The sequence below is a fragment of the Sesamum indicum genome, linkage group LG3, assembly GCF_000512975.1.
Source record: "Sesamum indicum cultivar Zhongzhi No. 13 linkage group LG3, S_indicum_v1.0, whole genome shotgun sequence".
Classification (NCBI taxonomy): Eukaryota; Viridiplantae; Streptophyta; class Magnoliopsida; order Lamiales; family Pedaliaceae; genus Sesamum; species Sesamum indicum.
The window spans coordinates 13,239,358-13,250,785 of record NC_026147.1 but is presented as its reverse complement, the minus strand read 5'-3'; the positions used below and the strand labels follow the sequence as shown (position 1 = coordinate 13,250,785).

At 31.7% G+C, this 11,428-nt stretch overlaps 3 protein-coding genes across 3 annotated transcripts; all 3 read left to right on the top strand.

Moving 5' to 3' along the window:
- On the top strand, positions 2,932-3,972 carry LOC105158246. Its single transcript, XM_011074921.2, has 3 exons — positions 2,932-3,097; positions 3,272-3,589; positions 3,776-3,972. The coding sequence occupies exons 1-3, from the start codon at positions 3,028-3,030 to the stop codon at positions 3,901-3,903; spliced, it is 516 nt and encodes a 171-aa protein (XP_011073223.1). The 5' UTR covers positions 2,932-3,027; the 3' UTR covers positions 3,904-3,972.
- On the top strand, positions 5,626-6,775 carry LOC105158245. The gene is made up of 3 exons (XM_011074920.2): positions 5,626-5,797; positions 5,964-6,281; positions 6,529-6,775. The coding sequence occupies exons 1-3, from the start codon at positions 5,728-5,730 to the stop codon at positions 6,654-6,656; spliced, it is 516 nt and encodes a 171-aa protein (XP_011073222.1). The 5' UTR covers positions 5,626-5,727; the 3' UTR covers positions 6,657-6,775.
- On the top strand, positions 10,275-11,356 carry LOC105158244. Its single transcript, XM_011074919.2, has 3 exons — positions 10,275-10,442; positions 10,616-10,933; positions 11,118-11,356. The coding sequence occupies exons 1-3, from the start codon at positions 10,373-10,375 to the stop codon at positions 11,255-11,257; spliced, it is 528 nt and encodes a 175-aa protein (XP_011073221.1). The 5' UTR covers positions 10,275-10,372; the 3' UTR covers positions 11,258-11,356.

The window sequence follows — 11,428 nt, the reverse complement described above, 5'->3', positions numbered from 1 at the left end:
TAAGGCTTCATCAATCTCAGCTCGGGCCCTTGCCAAACGACCATAGCAAACTTCCAAACGTTTTGGTGGCTCTGTCAATCACTTAGGGGGTGAGGAGGCTGAAAGCTTCAACTCCCATATAAACGGTTGATGGAGACTGTCTTCAGCCATCTTTTTGCCCTTCTCTCTCGGGAAACCTCGACATCCTCATCGGATCTCTCTTACCGACGGTGTTCCGTTGGGTGCAACCCTTCTGGACTTTGTGACATCGATCGTCGGCAGGGGCGGGCTCTTCTTGCACAAGACGCTTGTCCTTGCATGCAGGTGTGGCTTTTCTTGATCCGGGTCGAAATTAGCGATCTCGTGAAACGATCTCAGCGCATACGTCTAACTCTTCCTCGATCAGATTTTGGGTTCCCTGAGAATAAAACACGAACCGTGAGTTCGTCAGGCACGTCCCCAACAATGACCCTCCGACGCTCAAGTTAGGTTGATCGAGAGAAAAATGTTCTAGCTCGAAGTTCGATCACAATAAATGCACAACAGTTACCTTGATAACGGCGTTTCGGGGTCTATTTATAGAGCGCAGCTGGACACTGTTGACTGGGCCACGTGGCCTTATCCTACTAGCTTTCGTCCAAATCGGACGGTTCTGGTTGTCCGGGTCTTCGAGGTGGCTGTTCGAGTCGGGTCGGGTCATGCGCGATCCTCCCGTTACAAAAGGCGCGGATCCTGTGCTGAAAGGACTCTAATGCCCTTAATGAAAGGTATTTTTGTCATTTCGCAGGGGATTATTATGACACCCGTCAATGTTTGTCCTTGCCCCCCCTCTCAGCATCGCGGGTATGGGAAGGACGTTTCACCCCAGAGGTTTCGGATTTGGATTTGTAGCGAGGGAAACCCTCAGGTTTTGATTTAGGCAAGGGCATTTCTACAATGCGAAATGCCGAGAATCAGTGGTCCCTTGTTCATGAGATTCATCAGCAGGTTCGATATGGGGGGTCGGAGGAACTGAGAGTGATTCGGAGGCGAAAGTAATCCCGGCAGTAAGAGCCGTTGCAAGTAGTTTGGCTTGGCGCTGTCGGCCTTTAGCCATCATTGCAGCGCGAGCAGCCATATCCCAGATGAGGAAAATGTCAGTAAAAGGTACATAAGACAGAGAACATGGTGGTGGACGGTGATTACCTAGCTAGAGTCCTATTAGTGCGAATGGAGGCAGAGATAACTTGACTAATCAGAGAACGTCCTCCCTTGGGATTTCCACAGCATTGAACCAGTAACATTTTCAGCAAAATCATCGTCCCATGAAGGGTTTCCTAGTTGGTGGAAGGTAGGTTTAGTACACCACCATTGGGTCCGGACATTCCAAGGACATCTGACAGGAGCTTCAAGGTACAAACCTTTATTTTTCCACGCGACCCGACTGAGTTAAAAATGTTCCCTATGAATCTGCAATTGGACGAGCATTGATATAGAAGAAACCGAGAGTTTGCGAGCTAGCAGATTATTTCACATAAAACAACAACCAGAGCTTTATGAAAGAAGGTTCTTGATGGAGGTATTGCATCAAAATAAGGAAGCAAAGGATGTTTCTCATAAAGTTAGGAACAAGTTGGGTAGCTCTAACACTAATCTATTAATAAGAGTTAAATTTATTTTGATCCCAAGTGATATAGAAAAATATCAAAAACTCTCTGTGAAAATTTAAATATTAAAAATCACTCTAAACAATGATTCACACAACCTCTTGATCAACCTGGTCTCAGGGGGTTTTTGAATTTTTTTCATATCACAAAAGGTGTGATTAATATTTTATTTCTCTCAAAATTTCTTTTTAACATTTCAAATATCACGAGGGTCCTTGGATTTTTCCCCTATTAATGATATGGGCAACTCAGTATCGAGAATCTAGAAAAGGAGAATGGAGGTTTAACTTTTCTTAAAAGTATTATAAAAATATGATGAAAATTATACCTTTTGAAATTTAATAACTAACCAAAACTTAAATATTTAAAGCTCCAACAAAAAGAAAAAAAATGAAGTAATAGTTTTTATATATTTTATTATTGAATTATTATAATTTTGAAGTACATTCTTTTAATGTATATATTCACTACAAGAAAATAACTTGATAACAATGAAAAAGAATTAGAATCCGCTACAAAAAATTAACTATTCCCCATATTATAATAGCCACGATTTAAAAGTTGTGGTTAATTAATACTACTCAGCATAGTAATTAGCCGTGGTCATAAATTATGTTTCTTGTAGTGATTGAGGTAATTAATAAGTAAAATTTTTATTGCTATATCACATTATTTAATATAAGAATTTACTTGCTAATATTTAGCAATGAAAATTTACTTGCTAAGAATTTAGCAAGTAATTTATTTACAATATACATTAAATAGTGTAGATTAACAATGAAAAATTTACTTACTAATTAGTTCAACACTAATTTTAGTATTAATTTTTTTTTCATTGCTATTGAGTTATTTTCTTGTAGTGATTTCACAAGGACATATAAGAAAGGAATTTTTTAATCCCATCTTAGACTAACTAATGGGATATTAGTGTATCGTATTAGGTGGAATACATTATCCCATAAATTAGGATCGCTGAGACGTATGATTATGCAAGATAAATAATTTTATTATGCCTAATCACATGAACTAAAGTGATTTGGTCTTAAAAATTTCTTCTTGAAAATTTTGAGATCAAATTTTAGGTGTACATTTGTTTAAAAACAATACCCAAAATTTTTTATAGCCTTCTCAATATAGAAATTTGCCAGTTACCCTATTTTTAAGGACATACATATAGCTTTTGTGGTTTAGAGGATTCAAAGACTCTGTATTTTTTTCTCAACTAAATTTTTGTGGTCACAAAAATTTTCTCCCACCCCCTCTCTTCCTCTTCTTCATTGTATATAAAGAAATTGTCGCATCCAACATTTCCATCACATCAGAAAATCTCCAACACCTCCACCCCAAAAGAAAACAAGAAAACAAAAGGCAAAGAAAAGAAACCCCACATCAAAAGGAAATAATGGGTTCTTCAATGAAATTATCATTGATTCTCTTCTTTACTTGCTCTCTCTTCGTTCAGGGAACACTGGGTATGCCTTCCATATAAATTCAGATATTGTGTTATATTCTCTATCATTTTGATTCTCATAATAATAACAATAAATATGTTTTAATTTTTACATAAAGGTAGACATGCATACATATTATACTTTCTTTTGTAATAATATGATTGTTGTTCTTTTTTTAATTTTTGTTTTGTACAGCGTACGTGATTTGTGAAAATTTACCTGTAAACTTGTGTTCTTTTGCGATTGCATCATCGGGAGAGAGGTGTGTGTTGGAGAGCCATAAAAATACACAAGAAAAAAAGTGTAAGTCATCAGAGGTTGTGGTGGAGAAATTATCTGGATACATTGAGACAGAACAATGCGTGAAAGCGTGCGGTGTTTGCCGTGAATCCGTTGGAATATCCTCCGACGTCTTTCTCTCATCGGAGTTCACTGCGCATCTCTGTTCTCCTGCTTGCTACCATAACTGCCCTAACATTGTCGACCTCTTTTTCAATCTTGCTGCTAGTGAAGGTAATTTTTTATAATTATTCCATATAAAACATATTACTTAGTAATCTCTTTTTATTAATATACCTTGCTTGTATATTCTGTATTTCTTGAAGCATAATCAAAGCATATATTCAATGATTTGTTTTTTGCAACACGCATGGACCCAAGATTCGATCATTAACTAAATAGATGTTATAAATTGTGTAGGAGTATCTTTGCCAACTCTTTGCAAGAATCAAGAAGAGAATCATCGAGCCATGTTGGCAATTTTGAGTCATGATGGCGTCACCCCTGGGCCGGTTGCTGCTCCTCTTGCTGCTCCTACATCTTTGTAATTTTTGTAATCAAAGACTATAAATTCAATTGTAAACTCATCATTCATTAATTTTTATGGAGATATTATGAATAAATTTATAGAAAATTTAGTTTGAATTAAAATGATGAGTGTATTTTTTATATATACAAAATAATATTTTTGATGTGATTGATCACATATTATCAAATTTGATTCGAGCAAAATCTTCTTCGTTTTCTATGATTTACCTTTTAGTAGAAGAAGGGAACAACTATGTTTGTTGTTTTACACCCAAATTTAGTTGGATTTTCTTCAAATTGTGCTATAATAACAACTCGTCGTCGAAAAAGTAAAAAGAAAGAGAAAGAACAAAAAATAGTATTTTTTGGAGTTGATTATACTTAAAATTCTTTTGAAAATGTGAAATATACATTTTTTTCCAAAATAGTTCTGAAATTACAGTTACACCTCATTGAAAATTCTCCGTTTACACTTGATCCTCTTCTAGATAAAAATTATCGACGTTAGCAAAAAAATACATAATTTTTAATTATGCCATTCATATAACATTCTCGTGTATGTTTTTGTACTTAAATGAATAAATATAATATATATATATATATATATATATATATATATAACTATATTAACTTCATTACATTTTTCCTCTTATAGATATACAAATTATTACATGAAAATATTAAATAAAGGGTAAAATAAAAATTTATGTAAATTTTTTACTAACTTTAGCATTATTCGTCCAAACTATAACTAAATGAGTCAAGTGTAAACGGTGAATTTTCGAAAAAATTGTAATTGTAATTTTGGAATTTTTTTAGACAAAAAGATAATTTCGCATTTTTAGAGGTACTATAAGTGTAATTAACTATCTCTTTTGTTTTCCATTAGTACAAATCTGGTTTTTGAATTTTGAACTTTCTTATGATTTTGCATAATTTATAACCAACGTGCGCCATAGATATTTCTTAAGTGGAAAGCCATGAAATTTTCATTATAGACAAAAAATGAAACAAAGAACAGAGCCCACTTACAGACTTATAATAAATGCGAGCTCAACAAAAAAAAAAAACCACCAAACAATGAACATACTACATATGGGAATATTTTTGATCTCTACAACGAACACTTTGATTTTTTTTCTTGAACGTTGTTGATCTTCCTTTGTTTGTGTTAGAGAGGATTTTGAAACTTTTTGAATGTTTTCTTGCTTGTGTTTTCAATACTTATTTCTTCAGTTGTGTTTTCACTTATCTTCTTTTCTCTTGATTTGTCTTTGTTCGTGTCTTTGAGTTATGTATCTTCACTTATTTATTTGCCTCCTGGCTTGTGTTTTCTTTTGCACCTTGAATTGTCTCTAGTCGTATCTTTAATTATTGAAAAATTACCCCTATTATTTATTGTAGGATGGAAGACTTTTTCATATTTATTTAATAACGTTACACAATTTGACAAGTCCTTGACGATTTATTTGGCATTAATTTATTTTTTTAATCACAAAATGTTATCTACCAAATTATTGTTATTTGCTTCCAAATTAAATTACCAAAAAAACACCTAAAAAAATTAATAGCATTCTAAATATAGAAATTGACCGGTTATCCTCATTTTAATGACATACATATGAATTTTGTGGGTTAGAGGATTTCAAGACTTTGTATACTGTTTCTCAATTAAATTTGTGAGGTCAATGTTTTTTTTCTCTCATTCTCTCTATCTTTTCATCACCATAAATAATGAAGTTGTCCCATACAACATTTCCATCACAACCAAAAATCTCCGACACCCCTCCCCCACCCCAAAAACGAAGACAAGAAAGAAAAGAAACCCGACGTTAAAAGAAATAATGGGTTCTTCAATGAAATTATCATTGATCATTTTCTTTACTTGCTCTCTCTTTGTTCAAAACACACTAGGTATGCGTTCAATGTAAATTTAAATATTGAGATATATTTTTTTATTATTTTTCATAATGACGAGATAAATGTGTTATTATACGTATTAATTTTGTACATATATGCATATTATACTTTCATTTTTAATCATACGATTGATTATTTGTCTTAATTTTTGTTTTGACAGCAAACGTGATTTGTGAAAATTTGCCCACAAATATGTGTTCTTTTGCGATTGCATCATCGGGAAAGAGGTGTGTGTTGGAGAACCACAAAAGTCCACAAGGAAAAACATGTAAGACATCAGAGGTTGTGGTAGAGAAATTATCTGGATACATTGAGACAGATCAGTGCGTGAATGCATGCGGTGTTTGCCGTGAGGTCGTTGGAATATCTTCCGATGCCTTTCTCTCATCAGAGTTCACTGCCCATCTTTGTTCTCCTGCTTGCTTACAGAACTGTCCTAACATTGTCGACCTCTTTTTCAACCTTGCTGCCAGCGAAGGTAATTACCTTTAATTATTCCATATTAAATATTAATTATCAATCTTTTTTGTTATACCTTTCTGGTTTATTGCGGATTTCTTAAAGCTTAATTAAAGCATATATTCGGTCATTTATTTTTTATGACACACATGCATTCAAGATTCGAATACGAGGTCTTATAGAGAAGTCTTGTATTTGAATCATTGAGTTGTCCTTTGGGTTCATATATTTGATCATTAATTGTATAGTTTTTATAAATTGTGTAGGAGTGTCTTTGCCAACTCTTTGTAAGAATCAAGAAGAGAATCATAGAGCCCTGTTGACAATTTTGAGCCGTGGTGGTGTCACCCCTGGTCCGGTAGCTGCTCCTCTTGCTGCTCCTACATCTTTATAATTTTTGTAATAAAAGATTAAAGATTCAATTGTAAGCTCATCATCATTAACTTTTATGGCGATATTAGTCATAAATTTATAGAAAATTTAGTCGGAATTTGAATGATGAATTCAAGTTAATTATATAGTGAGTGTATTTTTTAAATTTTTTGCATTATTTAACATTTCCCTGTATGTTAACAAAAAAAAAATTATATAAATTTTTTATTTTTTGCATTATTTAGCTGCTCCTCTTGCTGCTCGTACATCTTTATAATTTTTGTAATAAAAAATTATAAATTCAATTGTAAACTCATCATTCATTAATTTTAATGGTGATATTAGTCATAAATTTATAGAATATTTAGTCTGAATTAAAATGATGAGATCAAGTTAATTATATAGTGAGTGTATTTTTTATAATATATAATAATATTTAATGTGATTGACCATATATTGTCAAATTTCATTGGAGCAAAATTTTTTTCTTCTTCTTTATGATTAACCTTTTAGTAGAAGAAGGGAACGATTGCCTTTGTTGTTTTACATCCAAATATAGTTTGTTTTTCTTCAAATTGTGCGATAATAATACCTCAACCCCTGAAAAGAAAAAAGAAAGAGAAAGACCAAAAAATAATATTCTTTTAGGGTTACACTTAAACCCCTTAAAATGTTAAATTATATTTTACTCTAAAGTAATTTTGAAATTACACTTACAATCCCTCCAAAAATTCTATTTCTTATTTATTTTGTTTTTATTAAAAGCTTTGGGGCAAAGTGCAAATAATTTCATAAATTAGGGGGTTGTATGCATTTAACCTTTACAATTTTATCGAATCCAAAATCACCCTTAAGCGCGTGTACACACGGACAAAATATTCCATCATTATTCCTGAAAAGTGTTAAGTGCAGCAAAATCAAAAGGTTGGATGAAAAAATATATTAAAAAAAAATTGGAGGGCAAAGTGCAAATAATCCCATACATTGGGGTGTCTACATTTTACCCTTCTCATTTTCCAATAGCATAAATTCTGGGTTTTGAATTTTGAATTTTCTTATGATTTTACAAAATTTATAACCTAGCTACCTGTTCCGTGCATCCTCAATCCCACGTTACTCCCTTCGCGACAAACCCAAACCTCCACCCCGCCCCCCCACCTGAACGGTATGCGGTCGTCGTCCCCTACCACCCACCTCTGCCGACCGATCCCCTTCCTAATCAACACTCCGACTTGCCGCCTCAAACACATATAGTACAATCAATGAACTATTATTAAATGAAATAAATCGATTACAATTATTTCTGTCGACACATGGCGAGGTTCGAATCCATGACCTCTAAAATAATGGGGCTGCAACTTTGCCAATTAAACTACACATCATTGACAACACAATCAATAATATAGCAAAAAAGTTTTCACTTTAAACCCCCATCTTCTTCTTCTTCTTTTTTTTTTTTAACAAAAAATTACATCAATTCAATCAATACGTCAATATTATTAAAAATAAGAATAAATTATATCAATTTAATTAATACATCAATATGACTAGTACAATAATAAGTTACAATAATCCAGTAATTCGTATAAAATGAGAAAAAATAAAAAAAAGCCCGTTTACACCACTATACTTTAATGAACAAAATTGTCAAAGAGATTATATATTGCCTCACTAACAAAAAAGAATTATTATTTCTCTGTTGGGAATTGGGAATTGAGACTGAAGGAGAAAATTTACAATGTTGACCAACTTTATTACAATACATTAAATTGATTAAAAAATGTTTAAGTTACAATGAAATTAATGCTATAACTATAAATTAGAAATGGTCATTGGAAGCCAGTAATGAAAAGAGAGAGACAACACTTTTTGAAAATCATAATCAGAAACTCTGATGAACAATTCTATCAGTTCTCTCTCTAGAAGAGGAAAATCAAGGTCCAATTAGGACTGCAAATTGTTTTTTTCTCGTACCTAGAATATATGACTATTAAAATTTATTTGAATTATTATCGAGTTTTAAAAATTATGTTTGAATTTAATTTAATTCTTGATAAAATTATGCTTAAACAAGCTTTAATTGATTAAACACGAGTAGAACTTGAATAATTGGTATCTTTAAGTAAATTTTATTATTTTCGAATCGAGCTCCAATTGAGCTCGAAAAGTTTACCATTTTTTTTTCCAATTTAATTTTTTAAGTTTGACAATTCAATTCAAATGAGCTTTTATCATTGATGCTAAACCAGAATTGTTTGATTTATTTTTTGTGCAATATGTCCTATCAATCAACCAAGTGTCAGTAAAGTGATATGTGTGTGATTTTAATCTTTTTTTGTATTCTTCTCTAGTGGTGCAATTTTTTTTTTAAAATAAGAGCGATAAATTATTATTAATTGAAATAAATTGATTATAATTATAATTATTCATGTCAACATCAATATCTAATAAAAATTATTACATTAATCTTATCATTACTCAAAAATATCTACTATTACAATAGACAACAACCCCTTCTATACAGTAGACAAAATCCCATCAAACATAACAGTTAAAATGTTTCCACAGTTAAAAATATGGAGGAGATGGAGGCAATCTTGTTTCTGACATTGACTCACTTTCCACAGTGAAAGTTGTAGGTAGACCCTGAGGCAAGTGCATGTAACATTGCATAAAATGTCCCTTAGGGAATACCTCCAATCATTTGGCCTTCAAGTTTTTTTGTCCAAGATTTTGAGTTCAATTTTTTGGTATATATGTATGTAATGCATATTTTGGTGTTTTCTAATTTAACGAAACAAAAAAATATTACAAATGAATACTTCATTGTATTTTTTTCAACGAAAATTAAAAAAAAAAACACAAAATGGTTGAAGTTGTGATATTTTACGATTGTACAAAAAAATTACTCTATTATATTTGTACCCTTAATTGTAAATTTTTTAATTAATATAATTTTAACATTATAATTTTTTTGATTTTAATATATTGTTAAAAATTAATTATATATAATTAATTTATACAAAATTTAATTAAACAAAAATTAAAAAAAAAACAAAATGGTTTAATATTTAGCAACAAAATTTAATATAAGAATTTACTTGCTAATATTTAGAAATGAAAATTTACTTGCTAAGAATTTAGCAACTAATTGTTTACAACGAAAAATTTACTTACTAATTAGTTCGACATTTCATTGCTATTAAGCTATTTTCTTATAGTGATTTCACAAGGACATATAACAAAGGAATTTTTTAATCCCATCTTAGACTAACTAATGGGATATTAGTGTATCCTATTAGGTGGAATACACTATCCCATAAATTAGGATCGCTGAGACGTATGATTATGTATGATAAATAATTTTATTATGCCTAATCACATGAACTAAAGTGATTTGATCTTAAAATTTTCTTCTTGAAAATTTTGTTTAAAAACAATACCCAAAATTTTTCATAGCCTTCTCAATATAGAAATTCGCCAGTTACCCTATTTTTAAGGACATACATATAGCTTTTGTGGTTTAGGGGATTCAAAGACTTTGTATTTTTTCCTCAACTAAATTTTTGTGGTCACAAAAATTTTCTCCCTCCCCATCTCTCCCTCTTCTTCATTGTATATAAACAAATTGTCGCATCCAATATTTCCATCACATCAGAAAATCTCCAACACCTCCACCCCAAAAGAAAAAAAGAAAACAAAAGGCAAAGAAAAGAAACCCCACATCAAAAGGAAATAATGGGTTCTTCAATGAAATTATCATTGATTCTCTTCTTTACTTGCTCTCTCTTCGTTCAGGGAACACTAGGTATGCCTTCCATATAAATTCAGATATTGTGTTATATTCTCTATCATTTTGATTCTCATAATAATAACAATAAATCTGTTTTAATTTTTTACATAAAGGTAGACATACATACATATTATACTTTCTTTTGTAATAATATGATTGAATATTTTTGTACTTTTTATTTTGTACAGCGGACGTGATTTGTGAGAATTTACCTGCAAACTTGTGTTCTTTTGCAATTGCATCATCTGGGAAGAGGTGTGTGTTGGAGTGCCATAAAAATACACAAGAAAAAAAGTGTAAGACATCAGAGGTTGTGGTGGAGAAATTATCTGGATACATTGAGACAGAACAATGCGTGAAAGCGTGCGGTGTTTGCCGTGAATCCGTCGGAATATCCTCCGACGTCTTTCTCTCATCAGAGTTTACTGCCCATCTCTGTTCTCCTGCTTGCTACCATAACTGCCCTAACATTGTCGACCTCTTTTTCAATCTTGCTGCCAGTGAAGGTAATTTTCTATAATTATTCCATATAAAATATTACCTAGTAATCTCTTTTTATTATTATACCTTGCTTGTATATTCCGTATTTCTTGAAGCATAATCAAAGCATATATTCAATGATTTGTTTTTTGCAACACGCATGGACCCAAGATTCGATCATTAACTAAATAGATGCTATAAATTGTGTAGGAGTATCTTTGCCAACTCTTTGCAAGAATCAAGAAGAGAATCATCGAGCCATGTTGGCAATTTTGAGTCATGACGGCGTCACCCCTGGGCCGGTTGCTGCTCCTCTTGCTGCTCCTCTTGCTGCTCCTACATCTTTGTAATTTTTTTAATCAAATACTATAAATTCAATTGTAAACTCATTAATTTTTATGGAGATACTATTATTAAACTTGTAGAAAATATAGTCTGAATTAAAATGATGAGTGTATTTTTTATATACATAAAATAATATTTTTGATGTGATTGATCACATATTATCAAATTTGATTCGA

Bases quoted from the DNA above. Each gene is read 5' to 3' on its own strand.
- LOC105158246 (XM_011074921.2), top strand. From the start codon at position 3,028: ATGGGTTCTTCAATGAAATTATCATTGATTCTCTTCTTTACTTGCTCT. The intron at 3,098-3,271 runs GTATGCCTTCCA...TGTTTTGTACAG, and splicing joins CTTCGTTCAGGGAACACTGG to CGTACGTGATTTGTGAAAAT. The intron at 3,590-3,775 runs GTAATTTTTTAT...TAAATTGTGTAG, and splicing joins CAATCTTGCTGCTAGTGAAG to GAGTATCTTTGCCAACTCTT.
- LOC105158245 (XM_011074920.2), top strand. From the start codon at position 5,728: ATGGGTTCTTCAATGAAATTATCATTGATCATTTTCTTTACTTGCTCT. The intron at 5,798-5,963 runs GTATGCGTTCAA...TTGTTTTGACAG, and splicing joins CTTTGTTCAAAACACACTAG to CAAACGTGATTTGTGAAAAT. The intron at 6,282-6,528 runs GTAATTACCTTT...TAAATTGTGTAG, and splicing joins CAACCTTGCTGCCAGCGAAG to GAGTGTCTTTGCCAACTCTT.
- LOC105158244 (XM_011074919.2), top strand. From the start codon at position 10,373: ATGGGTTCTTCAATGAAATTATCATTGATTCTCTTCTTTACTTGCTCT. The intron at 10,443-10,615 runs GTATGCCTTCCA...TATTTTGTACAG, and splicing joins CTTCGTTCAGGGAACACTAG to CGGACGTGATTTGTGAGAAT. The intron at 10,934-11,117 runs GTAATTTTCTAT...TAAATTGTGTAG, and splicing joins CAATCTTGCTGCCAGTGAAG to GAGTATCTTTGCCAACTCTT.